The 15,343-nt window shown below is 34.8% G+C and overlaps 2 protein-coding genes across 2 annotated transcripts in view; both read right to left on the bottom strand.

The window, feature by feature from the left end:
- Positions 1–724: 724 nt before the first annotated feature.
- LOC117336639 (60S ribosomal protein L12-like) lies at positions 725–7,689 on the bottom strand. The gene is made up of 6 exons (XM_033897251.1): positions 7,669–7,689; positions 3,595–3,634; positions 2,944–3,017; positions 2,447–2,627; positions 1,148–1,347; positions 725–758 (listed from the first exon to the last, which is right to left on the bottom strand). The coding sequence occupies exons 1-6, from the start codon at positions 7,687–7,689 to the stop codon at positions 753–755; spliced, it is 522 nt and encodes a 173-aa protein (XP_033753142.1). The 3' UTR covers positions 725–752.
- LOC117335507 (leucine-rich repeat protein SHOC-2-like) overlaps positions 6,054–15,343 on the bottom strand; it is a 34,566-nt gene continuing 25,276 nt past the window's right edge. Inside the window, exon 17 of the mRNA XM_033895545.1 lies at positions 6,054–15,278. Coding sequence (XP_033751436.1) covers positions 15,243–15,278 — 36 coding nt within the window. The 3' untranslated portion in view covers positions 6,054–15,242. The remainder of the gene's footprint in view (positions 15,279–15,343) is intronic.

Here is a 15,343-nt window from a genome sequence, read left to right as displayed (position 1 = left end):
AGGCCATATGGGCCTTAACAGTCATCAGAGTTCTGAAAATGTTTTGTCAGTTTGACCCTACCCATCAGTCTGGGAGTCATTCAGGCCAACATAGGCATACCATCAAACTGTCATCCAAATTTGCGGATTATAACAAAGTTAAAATGAATTACAAGTTATGTGCACAGTTCCAAAGGCAAAATAACCACTGAAATATCAATGTCATACATTGCTTAGTTCCAGAGAAGTCTTTACAATCAATGTTGCCATATGGACCCCCCCCCCCCCCCCCCTTTTTTTAAGAGAGGAGGCAGTCTATATCAATTAAACCAAATTGACCCCTTTCGGCCCTGCACCTTCGTTTGTACAATTTTGAATCCCTACCCCATAAGGATGCTTCCAGTCAAATATCAGCGATATCCATTGCTTAGTCTCGGGAGAAAAATTTAGCCAATTTTGACCCTACCTCTCAGGGCCCACCATTTGTACAATTTTTAATCCTCATTCCATAATGATACTACCAGTCAAATTTTGTTCAATTCCGATCAGCGGTTGTGAAGAAGTCAATTGTTGACGGACTGCGGACGACAGAGACCACAGTCTGGCATAAGCTTGTCTTGGTCTCCCCATCTCACCCACAACTACTGTCAAGGATAAGTTTGAAACGGTCCTAACTAAACCAGTGGTTTTGTTGCATAGTGATGTTTAACAGAAAACAATAAGGTTTGGTATACAGTGGTCTTTCTTTTTATTGTAAAATGATCTTGCTTGGTTTACTCCTGCAAGAGAAGAAAAAATACATATTATATAGGCCAAAGTCACGCAAGTTTCACCATGTCAAAGTTAAAGGATAATGACGAGATTAAGCAGATATAAATTTGGTAAAAGTTTTATGTTTGCATTTAATTTTAACTAGACCAGGATGTTTTCTCTGTCCTAGTAAATTGGAAAAATTATCAAAAAGCAATTGGATTTTTCATTAGTAATTCCCTTGAAAGGTTTGGAAGTTGAAAATGCCTTAAGTAGAAAAACCACAGAAGTACGATTGTTTTCCACTTGTTCAGTGTTTGAAATTGTTTTTTTCTTTAAATATATGATATTAAATGCTGCCAATTAAATCTGATCAAATTGACTTTGAAATAGTTCCATGAAAAGAAATGTATCTTACGTCAGGCACTTCGATTTCACCACTGTTGATTTTGTCGATAACGTCATGGGGAGGGCACTTCTCAACAGAGCATCCAACAGACTGGGCAGTACCAAGAATCTCCTTGCAGGTTCCAGCCAAGGTCCTTGCCATACTCCTGGGCCTCATGATACGGGCAATTCTTATGATTTCATCCATGCTAACGTTACCGCTGTGCTTCACTGGAAAAAAGTTTGAAAATGCAATTGTGAACTGTGAATGAAATAAATGTGCCAGATGTAAATGTCTAATGTGAAAGAGCTCCAAGATTCATTTAAACTGAAGTCTAAAAAGAGCGAGTTGTGTTACATTTACTTGTTTAGTTTAAAAATCTTCTTTCTCATAAAAGGAGTAAAAGTTGATCCAGAAAAGACGAAATATAAACCAGGGCTTTTTTTCACTACTTTGGGAATAGGGCCCATGGCTTTGGGATTGGAAAAAATGCTCGGCAACAAGTAAATTGGGAAAAATGGACATGGTAAAAAGACAAGTAGACACAAATATGGATCTATGCTATATTTATTTAGACTCTAGAGCAATGCTATATTTATTTAGACTCTAGAGCATTATCTCCCTTTATCAGGCCAAAATAACCAATAATACGTAGACAGGATGGCACCATCTGTATTTTTAAAGACAATTTTTTATAGATCATTTGATTGGGAATTTTAACTAGTCTGATTGGGAAAAATATCCAATTTTGTCGTGGGGAATGGGGCCGAAATTCGGCCTCAAAAAAAGCCCTGTAAACAATAAAAGTATTGTAGGTAATTTGATATCAGTTTTCTTTTTAAGAAAGAATGTCTCGCCACATTCCTGTCTGTACAGGTTTCCACAAGCTACTTCCCTGTTGATTTCAGGTGTTCTTTTTATTTACAAGACAATCACAAGTTATAGGCCCTTTTAAGGAGTTGAAATATTTTGAAAATTATTCCAATCAATACTGCCTAAAATCATAAACACAACAAAGCATCACAACTTAGTACTGCCACGATCGATAATCTTTCCTTGGATCGAATCCAGAAGTGGACCAGCGTTATATTTGGTAAAATTAAAGGGAAACTTAAGTTCTGGGAAAAAGCTAAATTAGAACTTGAATCTTCCTTCTTAAAGATACACCACTAAGCGCTAAAACAGAATAATAATATTGAAACGTGTGTGCAAAGCTTTTATATTTGTCTATCAAAACTTTTTTTACAGACTTAACAAATATTTATAACACATCTGGTGTTCTTTTTAACAGTCTGCCACACACTGAAACTTGTCAGAATTCCATCTTACCATGTTTCACCTTCTTCCTGTCCCTTGGGGGTTCTTTGAGTGCCTTTATCACCAAGGATGATGCACTGGGCACCACTTCTACCTTAGCCTGTCGGTTCTGCACAACCAACTTGACAGTGATTTTCAGTCCCTTCCACTCCTGGGTACTTTTGGAGATGTCATCACCAACTTTCTTTGGGGACTGGAATAAAAAGGGAGATAGTAACAGCAAATAGGCACAATTATTATTCCAAAGCAAGTTTGAACCGATTTAATAAATACAAATTCTTTACACTTTGTCATCCTCAAGTGTCAAGGGTAGAAAAGAACAAAAAAAAAAATTTACAATCTCAGTTATTTATTGATCACTGGATATAATGCTGCCGTTAGTTAACGTCACCCTAGTATTGCTTTCAGATTGCCTTCACTTGCAATAGAGGAATAACACGAACAATAGATCAACAATTTTGATCAGGGATTTACACCGACCTATTACCTCGAATATCGGACTTGCTTACCAGACCAAGTGGACCGATCTTTGGAGCCAGGGATGATGTTGCTGGCACTTCACCTCCTACTGCCTTCACGTACACTGAAACAATAGCAGCAAGTTACACAAAGCTCAATCTCCAGTCAATGGCCCTATCCTACGATGGGCTTATAGCATTTCCAGAAAGTCAGTTATTAAACATTCATATAATTTTATAAATAATCCATTTCCTTATATTCAGATACTTATCGTTCTGGAATCAAATGTGTTCATGTAATCCTACATTATACCACATTGACATTGTAAAATCAAATTATCTAGACAGAGGTGTCGCTCTTCCTTTGGAGAATAGTCGATTTGCTTTGGTCAAAATGACATGGGATGTTTTGATAACAGGTGGAATAAATTGGAGGCATTTCTTCGTCCGTTATCCGTATCCGTCAAAACTGGTGATGCCACGTGTGAGATAGTCAGCTAGTTCAAGATAAGGCGGACAGATGCGAATAATGGAAAGATAAGTTTATTATATCAACAATCTAGTAGAAACAGTATAATATTTCATTACACTTCAGCTATTGCCGTTTCACCTACCACGTCAATGTATTCGAGGACTTCGATGTCAACACGTGAAAAAGATGTTTCACATCGAACTGAAAAAAATCAGCGTTGTCCTTCTTACCGATCTTGATCGCAAGTGGATCAAATTTGGAGGCATTTTGCTACTTTATTAACTCGGTCTCAACGTCTCAGTCGGCGAAAGGTGTTGGATGAGTCCGGCTTTTGGACACGACCAAAAAAGTTGCACCAATCGTCAAAATGTCACTAACGGAAAAGGAAGTGCGTTAACCCACTTCCGGTAAATTGTTCCATCAGGAACATTAACTCTAATGTTTTACTGTTCAGGTCTCACACAACTAATTTTTCACCATATATGTTATTACCAATGACTCCATCCCCTCAATCGCTTATTTTACATATGTAAGTTCAGATGATGTGACATTTATATCAAAATAAAGTTTGAAGATATCTCTACCAGAAAAATGAGTACTTGGAAGACAGTAATGCTATTACTACTTACAGGACTCAAACTGTAGTATTTGATGGAGAAATGTCGGACTCTGCCCCAGTAAAATCCCTGGGACTCCCATTTAGGCTCGGTCCTGTTTATTCTGGTATATAGAAAGTACCCATTTCATATGTTATCATCTAATACTCGGAAAACAGCTACAAACCTAAGAAACACATTTTCTTTGGGGACTGGTTCAGGTTTAACACCAGCTGTTTGGCTAATCTAGTTGTGTGATACCTTCAATATTTAACATTTAGAGTGGGCAGGATGGTTTGGTTTGGTGTACAAGTTTAACATCTCTTTTTACTAAGGCAGTAGCTCAGACAACGTGAGGGGACAGGTGGTCCTCCGGTTTCTTTATCCCCCAAAGATAAGTTTTGTCATATCCACCTGGTACGTCCACAAGGCCGGAAAGATCTCTGGGTGCTGAACAAGTGGTCCTTCTCAGTCCTGTGTTGAATCCATATGTGGGTAGCTAAGGATGAGGCAACATTGCCTAGCACTGATACAATTGTTGACCAAAATTAGTAAGCTGTATACATTGTATATCACAAAATGTGATAAGTATACATTTCTGCCCCAGAGAAATATAATTATCTGGTCTGAATTTTAAACAAGGTTTTGCAAGACCATAAAGCACCTCGCATGTCGTTCCGGTTTTCCATATCCTACCAGTCACAATACCCGATACAATTAATCTTTATTTTCGGAAAAAAGTGTTTTGAATTTTTAGATTAAGATCGACAATATCAGATAAGTTAAAATTATTACACTGAAAAGAAAACTGAGGCGACGATAATGAGATAGCATTTTTTCCATGGTTTCAGGGCCAGAGGAAACTCGGGCTAGCTTCAGACCAGTCTTCTAGTTAACGTTTTATTGATTTATACAATGACACTGAACATCACTGTTCAAGTTTTCCAACTGCACTTTCCCAACAAGTCTAACAGAGATGCAATCACATTTGGCTTCCTATCATACAGTACATCCATCTAGGATTCGGTACCAGAAAGATTGAGTCTCATTGACATAGCAGACAAGAATTTTAAAGAATAGTTATGCAACCACAGAGAGACATTGATACCATTTGTTGTCAAATTTATGGCATATGTAGGAGAGAATGGCCATTTTCTGGCTTTAGCAATTAGGGGAAAAAATGAACCTTGACCTTTGATACAATGACCTCATCCTTTGGTCACACAGCTTTTCTTTGAATTAAAAGATGATTCAAAACACAAAGAAGACAGTATATATATCACCCCACAGCTAAAAGCTGTAAAGGAAGCACTTCCTCCTATGACAAAATACACATACCTTTAAATTGATAGTCAAACTTGATCCCTTACCTTGGGACATTGAGATAAGTCTGTACAGCTTCATTCTTGTTAATTCAATAAACTTTGCTTCCAATTCATAACGTTATGTCATTAATTGAAGAGAAATACTTCAGCTGCCTGTCGTTTATTGCTCAGTAAGGTTGATGTAAACCATTAGGTCAACAGGAACCTGTGCACGCAATTAAAATAAGATATGTAGACTATTCAAGAAACCGTGCTAACAATTCTAGTCCCAACTATCAAAACAATGATTTGTACAACTAGGTCCCAAAAGGATATGTCTGTCTCTCAACTAGTTTTGGAGAAAAAGTGTTAATAAAAATCTTCATGAAAAATGTTTGAATACGCTCTGAAAGATGGTAGACTAAACAAGAGGGCCGACGTACCTGTATCATTCAACTGTTCTGTTGTTCGACTTTAAAAGACATTGTTGCGCGATTTAATTAATATGAATTCCGGAGTTGATTAAGGTCATTGATGTGAAACTCATTCATACCTTTTCTTTTCAATGATAATTGGTACTGGAATATTTTGCTATAGAGTGAGTATTTGAAGATTTAAAAACGTGACCTCTGTGACATTTATAGTAGGTAAAGGACAACAGCAGTTTTTCACCAAATGGATCTAAAACGTGGCTTGAAAATTCATTTGATGTACTACTGTTATCTTTAGACATTGTTATCGTTTAACATGATACAATATCTTCCTTCAAAAATCAAGAAAACAATCAAATTGAGTTTCAAATGTTTAATAACAATGAAAATGATGCAGTTACATGCTGAATTTATTTCCTGCATACAAAAATAACAATAAATACTATAGTACTGTTCCATTGATAATCACACGCCAATATTTCACGGAAAGTTTAGGGATGCCAGCTATTTTTTAATGTTAAAACTGTTGGCATGTTAAGTATGACGAGATATCAATACAAATGTCAGTACCTGTCTGGTGAAATGAAACTTCAAACATTTCTAGCAAAAAGAAAATCATTGAACGATACTGACAAAATAAATGCGCAGGAAAGAAAAATAAATCCTTTTGGTATCAATAAATTAAGACTTGTATTAAGATATTAACATATAAAGCATGTTTTCATTTCACTGAGAAAACCCCGACAGTTTGATCAATGATTTCCCAGATAGTTCTGCTGATGAAAACATCACTCTGGTCTAGCCATCTTTAGTCTATAGAACAAGTTCATACCTCAGTCAAGTTATTAGAAGCATTTCTAATCTATAGACATTGTCTATTCCAATTTGTCTCGCCAATAGGAATATTTTGAGTCACAAACATTTACTCAGAACTCTGGTCTAGCAATCAGAAACGTTTTCCACTGTTAAAGTTATGGTCGAACTAACTGAAATGTTTTTGCATTGTAGATAGTATTCATACTCTGATCTTGCAACCAGAAATATTTTCAGAAATAAAAAGTACAGACTTCTCTTTCGTGGAGAATTTCACATACATTGTGTTTAGGACAACACTTAGCTGATATTTCTCCGTTATTTTTTCCTATTATCATTATTTTATAACAAAAATACAGAAATACAATATAAATTGGGTCACTATCCCATCTTAAAAAGACATACACATATACTACTTAATACTATATCAATTATATGCAGCTTGAGTAATCTTCCCTGTTTCAATACATTATCAAGACACCTCTATATCGATATCAATGGGTGCATATTGGTATATGTATCCCAAAAGTATTAACAAATGGAGCATAAACGAAAAAAAAAACATAATGTAGCGTCAATCCTTCTGATGTTGCTTGCAGAATGTAACTTATTGTTAATAAGTGAAATTAATTCCTATATGCAATTTAATTCAGGTTTGTAACCAACTTCAGCAACTTGTTTTTGTTTCTTTGTGTCACATTTTTCTGTATGTTGTTTTCAAACTGTTGTTCTATGAAATTTGGCTGTCAAAATATATGAAATATAAGTTTTGTTATATATTTTTTCCTTGTGTGATGCGTATAACACAATGGCTGACATTAAAACTAATGAAATGCAAACAAGTACATATTACAACACATGTACAATACAAATGCATTGTTCATAACAAAAGATATAAACTGTTACTGTGTCAAGGTTTACCAATATCAAGTCCATATTGAGAACTCTCTTCTTTGATAAAGATACCCTAAAATCTTGGAAAAGTAATGTGGTCTCAAGAAAATCATTTCATGGATTCTTGGTAGGGAAAAGTACCTTGCATTTATTAAAAACGCAATAAAAATCGCAATATACATGCTAGCAGTCGTTATATATTTGTAGATATTGGCTTATCTGCCATTGGCAATTGTTTATATATATATATATACTACGTAACTTACCTTTGCCAACTTAGGCCCCATTTTAATTGGGGTAGAATCAAATGAAAAATTGTCCCGATGAAGCCTCGCAACTAGTCAATTCATAAACAGCAAACTGGCAACAGTTCAGTATGTTCTGATTGAAAAACACCCTCTTATATCAAAAACTTTGTGACAAATTATCTTGTTCTAGGTCTTGAACTTTGAGATTGTGTCCGTGTTTTTGAAAGCTGGTAATGGAACTGAAATGTTAATGTCCTTTGTTTCAGATTAAAATTAGCAAAGAACATTCTATCTTTCTGTCACACACTATGTATTTATATAGACTGTATCCTGACATCTGGTCACAGTTTATACTATGTTTAACTTTATAATTCTCAATCTACTTTAATGAGTGCATATTTACACAGAAAGCACGAGTTGTTAAAGTGTGATGGCCTTTTAACTTGGAACATTAAGTAAGTGGAGACAACTCTGCATTAAAAAAAAAAAAATAAAAAGATAAAACAAAAAATACAGCAACACTCCACAGGTAAATTCCTTCAAAATAAGCCAGTTCCAAAAATAAGCCACAAAATTAGATGAAACTAGCAGGAGTCTCCATATTTTCACCATCAGAGTCTTACTATCCAAATATGCATAATTGCCTAAATTTATTTTTTTGCTATGATATAATAACATCATTCATTTTACATATTGAACAGCATGGACTATTGGTATACACTTCAGTTTTTATTTAGATGGGATGATTTTAAATACTGTCAAAAAATCTCCCGAGATTTGAACATGTTTTTCATCCCATTCAAAATGAAGAAAGATTTTCTAGAATGACATTGAAGGATATATGCTACCTTATATCATATATGTCTAGTTGGAATTTCGGTAGCTTCCTTATAAGGTTAAACACTGTACAGTAGAAAGTTGCATATCTTACTTTTCAATTATCTGTCATGTCTGTCTGCATAACCAGACATATTCAACTACACCGGTACTATTTACTATTTACATAGCCTTTCAGTATGTCGTTTTCTGGGAGTAAAGAAGAAAGTCAAAATAATCCTTATCAAACAGTTCACACATTTTAAAGCATCCTTTATTTACATTTCCTGGTAGGCTAGCAGTAAATCTCAAGGTTGACAAAATCTGGAAAAAAATGATACATGTAGCTAACTTGGTCTGCCATAAAAATAAAATCTCAATTTGTTTCCTCTCTATATAAACAGAGTTTTTTGTACCAATACATCTAAAACATCACTTTCATCAATGGTGAAAATCTCATCCAGTTTATTTTGTAGAATGTATCTTTTGTTTCTCACAGATCGTATTTGATTACATCAGTATAATAGACTTACAAAGTAAAAACATTGATACAGGTTCAACCAATGATCAATCTAAACTGAGAAGAAAATGCAGAGAAAATCTGAAAATAAACAGCTTTTTCTATCAAGAATCTACTCCCTCCTCCCTCCATAAAAGAAAATATAATGTAAGATATTTTCACCCTTGTGCTTCAATTTCATTCATAAATAAACATTTAGCAGTAAATACATTTGAAGATAGACATACCTACATTGCATTAACAGGTAAAGATGATATCAAATAATTGATTAATTACTGGACAGGTTTAAATCATATACAAAATATACCATACCTGCTTTTACTCTTTCTCTAAAAACAACAGAGCTGATTATTTTTTAAACAATCTCGCACAAAAGTAACTTAAGCTGAATACCTATATGGAAGTGTGTAGTCAACATTCCTGTTATTGTACTCATCTGTCATGGTGACCAGGTGGAAAATACCTGAATATTCACTGCATACATCACCCTTTTATTACCTATACTTTTCTGTATATAGTACAATGCTACTGTGAAAGATAAGATCGACACTTCAATGATTAACAAATGAAGTGATAATATATTTGACTGGGTGAAAATTTCTCCAATAGACATTATACTGGTAAGTCTTTGATAAATGCTGAGGAAAAACTTTTATTATATATATTTTTTTAACAAAACATAAAAAAAATAGTCATACAAAATCAGACAAAAGACTTGTGCAGTGTAACAATCAGTGATCATTATTTAACACCATCTTATGGCTTGTAGAATATAGTTATAATATTAATAATGCATGAATCTTTGGCGAAATCAGACAAAACAAGTACAGCTGTATTGATAAAACTATACTGACTTTACTAGGGGACACAACACAGAAAAGAAAATATGTATTACATACAAGAAAAACTTTTAAATAACAAAGGTTAGGATAAAGTATTGTCCCTTTCTGAATTAATTTTAAAAGGGTGATGATACCAGTAATTCAAATTATCCAGGAATTAAGGTACATTACATAATAGTATCAAATGTAACTATTATCTTGTTTCTGATATAAGTATGAACATTTATAATTATTAAGTTTTCCTATTTGGGTGGTCAATTTTGACTCTAGATGAAAAATTACATGATATTAATGAAGGTAGGCAGTGATAGTGATACACTTGGTCATTTTCCATGAAAGTAGTTATTATCAATAATGGTTTTATAATTAAGGTTTTCCAGCAGTACACTGTACTAATACCAGAAATATGAGATCAGTGTATTTTTTAAATGGGGTGAGGGTAGAGTTGAGAGTAGTGAGGGCGTGTTTTTAAGTGGGGTGAGGTTAGAGTTGAGAGTAGTGAGGGCGTGTGATTTAAGTGGGGTGAGGTTAGAGTTAGGAGTAGCGAGGGTGCGTGATTTAAGTGGGGTGAGGTTAGAGTTGAGAGTAGTGAGGGCCTGTGATTTAAGTGGGGTGAGGTTAGAGTTGAGAGTAGTGAGGGCGTGTGATTTAAGTGGGGTGAGGTTAGAGTTGAGAGTAGTGAGGGCGTGTGATTTAAGTGGGGTGAGGTTAGAGTTGAGAGTAGTGAGGGCGTGTGTTTTAAGTGGGGTGAGGTTAGAGTTGAGAGTAGTGAGGGCGTGTGATTTAAGTGGGGTGAGGTTAGAGTTGAGAGTAGTGAGGGCGTGTGATTTAAGTGGGGTGAGGTTAGAGTTGAGAGTAGTGAGGGCCTGTGATTTAAGTGGGGTGAGGTTAGAGTTGAGAGTAGTGAGGGCCTGTGATTTAAGTGGGGTGAGGTTAGAGTTGAGAGTAGTGAGGGCGTGTGATTTAAGTGGGGTGAGGTTAGAGTTGAGAGTAGTGAGGGCGTGTGTTTTAAGTGGGGTGAGGTTAGAGTTAGGAGTAGTGAGGGTTCATGATTTAAGTGGGGTGAGGGTAGAGTTGAGAGTAGTGAGGGCGTGTGATTTAAGTGGGGTGAGGGTTGAGCTAGGAGTAGTGAGTGTGTGTTATTTTGAGTGGGAGTGGAGTTAGGAAAAGGGAGGGTGTGTTTTTAAGTGGGGTGACAGTAGAGTGAGTTAATGAGTAGTGAGAGTATTTGTTTTAAGTGGGGCGGGCTAGAGTGAGTTAGCAGTAATAGGCAGGCTAGAGTGAGTTAGCAGTAATAGGCAGGCTAGAGTGAGTTAGCAGTAATAGGCAGGCTAGAGTGAGTTAGCAGTAATAGGCAGGCTAGAGTGAGTTAGCAGTAATAGGCAGGCTAGAGTGAGTTAGCAGTAATATGTGCTGGCGTGTGTTTTAAGTGGGGCAGGAGAGTGAGTTTGAGTAATATGTGCTGGCGTGCGTTTTAAGTGGGGCGCGCAGGATAGAGTGAGTTAACAGTAGAAAGGATGTGTGTTACAGTTATAACTGTTACAAATGGAAATAAAACCAAACACACATAGATGTAATGACTTTTTAACATGACCTTGAACTTTTTAACACGACTCTTAACTGCCAAAAATAATATCAGGAATATATTTCTCTTCATTTGAGGAGTCATTTAAATCAAATGTTTAAAACAGATCTACGTAAGATCTAATTATAATAAAAAAAACATTTAGATACTGTACAATAATACATCAAATAAAACCAAAAAATTGAAAATGAAGATTTAATTACCAATGTATTATATATGATAGCAAAGGAAATTTGATTAGAGAACACATTAAATGTGTGAAGTGAAATGTTGGAAAAATGATAGATTTTATTCTACTATCAAAACCTATATTTCCTGACATTTGTTACACTGTATGTGAACAGAAAAACACGTAAGGAGTACAGGTGTGATCTTTGGACCTAGCTAGGATTTGACACTTATTCCTAAAGTTGAAGACTAGATTTAAGCATAGACTAGCAGTATAATGGCTTACTTACTCAAGGACAATATTTTTTGTCTGAAAATTGTCTTACTGGGAGTTAAAATATTCCAGATTAACCTGAAATCTTGATGGCAAGTTATCCCACTGTTAGACTATTATACTGTATATCTAATACACAGTTCATAGTGTGTTATCTGGATGTCCTGATTTCTCAAAAAAGGACAAGAAAAAAACATTGATTGGGAAGTTAAAGACTTTTGTATGCAAAAAAAAGTATTTTAGTTTCAGTATGAATCAGACTTCAAGAGTTTATCTCATTCCATTGTTACGTATCAATATATCATTGTTCTCATAAACACTTATATCATCACATGGTGTAGTAAAATGTTAAATTTTATCAACCTTTGAAATCAGTTAAATATACTATGGTAATGTCACTATAATATCACTTGTTTATTTCAATCTTTACAAAATACAGTGCTATTTTGGAGAAAGTGTAGTGTCAGGTTTTGTTATTTCATTTAATACTTATATATCAATTATGGATGAGCTTATTCTCAGTAAAACCTAGATCTGTAAGTCAATGGCTAACAATTCATCCATGTATATCAACCCAATTTGCAATACATAGCTTGTATAAAACAAATTGTGAGGAAGAGTTACCTTTATTTCAAATTATATCAGCAATTAATATTGCAAACCAAATGAATTAATGGAAATCAGATAAGCTACCAAACTAAAATAATAGAAATGTTCATAATAATTGAGGAAAACAGGCAATGTGGATAAACTTTGATATAATCATAACACACTAATGTTATACAATTAAATCATATGACCAAGCTTTAAAAAAAGATCAAATGACTAATGAGCTATAGGCTTTATACAGTGTATGTTGTGACTAGTTTACCATGGCAACCAAAATTTCCTAAAAAAACAAAACATTTTTGCATACATCTGCACGTGGTCCTTAGTATTCCTGTGTACATGTAGTTTCATTTAAATTGGTTCACAAGGTAACAGGATATGTAGGATCGAGACGAAATCTTTTATGGAGAGACATGTACAGATACATGTACAGGACAGACACTCAAGCTAATTGCAGTATGTCTCCCTCCTTCATTGGAGGGGTATGTATACGTAGGAATACTAAAACAAGTTTGTACAGAAAAGGGACAATATATCATATATCACAATTACCCTTACTGTACTGGCCCAATTAAAATATGATCAAATAGATCCAATTGTAATTCAATGTGATAGATATAGGATATACACACCAAGCTTTGTGGGAATCATATACCCAGTATTATAAATAAATATTAAACCTGTTTCATTAAACCAAATTAAGCAGTTCAGGTTAATTTCTGGCAAAATTCTTGCAAAGTACAGTCCAAGTGAAAATTTGGTAATACTTTAGTTTATTTAGTACCTATCTCTGATGAGACTGATGGCCATTTTATGATAAAATACAATTAATAAACCTACCTTTACCATTACCAAGGTCAAATCACCTTGTCAGGTTACACTATGAACTGCAACAGTACTAGTTATATGGACCAGATAAGAAAAAGTCTTATAATATAAGGCCAAAACATCATGCAAGATATTTTTGTACCAGTGCCTGGCATGTTAATACTAAAGTAAGGTCTGGTGTAGATGAAGTCTGGGTTTATAGTATTACACATGACAGGACAGAGAAAATGCACAATTTTTCACAACAAAAGAAATTCAAGATATATTTTTTTGACCAACAAAGTAAATTATATTTCTTGGACTAACAATATCAATATTTCTTAGACCAACAAAAGTCAAATATTTCTTGTACATGTACTTATAAAAGAGATATTTTTTGACTGGACCAGAGTAATGTCATCAATCAAAACCTGCATCACAAAGTTTGGTGATGTGGTTGTGTGTAGAAAGATATTGAATATCAACACAGAGAAGTAACTGTACCCTGATTTTATATGCCAGCATAATCCTTCTCTTGATTCCCATAAAACTTCACAAAATTGATAAAAATGATTCCACATGTATACCAATAAATAAATTGAAACTGATAATATATAATCTGACAAATGTGACCAAACAATTTGCTCCTCTTTCGAAAAAACACTTGTTTGAACAAATTATTATCTTTATTCATTTTAGTCTACGATGCCTTTCAACTGTGAGTGTAAAAACTGTCGTCTTATTCAACCTAGTTTCGCTAAAGATACTGAACAGGCCGAGCCTTCTATAGCATACAACTGATTTAAATCTACTCAAACATGGATAGGCTTCTAAACAAATCTCAAGTACACAGTTTAACAACACAGCTCATATTATATAGGAACATCACAGTAAATTGTATTATGTATTTTTCATGATTATTCTTCAGATGGCAAATTCGCAAGGACAATAACTATATATCTATTACTTAACTATGTCTGGACTACAGACACTTTAATTTGTTATATGGACTATCCTTGTGAATTAACATCTCAAAATGTAAGGATGTATAGAACAAGAGGCCTAGGGCAAAGCTGTGAACAATTTCGTCTATACCTGGAATCAACTTTCGACCTGTGAGACGGCATGGTTGACCAACAGTGAATCACTATACATAGGGAGACAAACTGACCAGATTGATCTGGCTTTAATCGTTATGTGGGCAACATCAATATTGAGTTGCCACAGTAAAGCAATTTAGACCGGGCCATGGAAACGAGGGCTAATACAAAGCAAAGAACACCACTTTGCAGCATCGCATGATTAAAAGAAATATATAATCACCATGGAGAAATATCCTTTGTGATTAAAACACACATTTTAGTGTACAGTGTTTGCTAACAATGAACAAGCCTTGTCTGTTTTTATTGTCTCAAGCAAATGTTGTTCTGGCATTTGTGCCTGAATGCTGTATCCTGCATCTCTACACTCATAGAAAACATTCCATTCGAATTCCTCCACATGTAATACAAGTGTCTTTAGCACTCTCAGCATTACGGAGGTTCATCGGAGAATCACCATGGTCTATCACCTCCATCCAACACATTTGGCACATTTGTACATCTCCATTCTGCTGAAAACCTTTTTCTAATCTCTTCCCAGGCACAACACAAAATCCGAAATGCAAAGAACAGCATCACTGTTTGCAAGAAGCACATTCTTTAACCAGTATATAATATATATATATACCCGCGAATTAATAAAAATTGAATTCTTGTTGGTCTATAGAGTAATCCTGCATGTAACTTTTAAAAATCATTGTTGCACGATTTCATTTTTATAAATATGTGCAGTCAGTTTATAAGTCTCTTGCAGCAACCCGACATAAATAACTCTGCTTTGTGGAATCCCAGAAGTAAAGCAGGGAAAACAGACGTTTAAGATCACAGAAGATTTATCACTACTCCATCAAGTCTCCATGTCCTTTCTCCTTCACATTGGATTGTATGGACTTTGGATTCTCAAATACTACAACAGAGACAAAATCGTAAGTCTGCATCGATACATCACTATTTGTCTGTTACTCAGTGAAT

Source organism: Pecten maximus, chromosome 10, assembly GCF_902652985.1.
Source record: "Pecten maximus chromosome 10, xPecMax1.1, whole genome shotgun sequence".
Classification (NCBI taxonomy): domain Eukaryota; kingdom Metazoa; phylum Mollusca; class Bivalvia; order Pectinida; family Pectinidae; genus Pecten; species Pecten maximus.
Note: the sequence above shows the minus strand (reverse complement) of the source record. Positions and strands in the feature narration are given on the sequence as shown.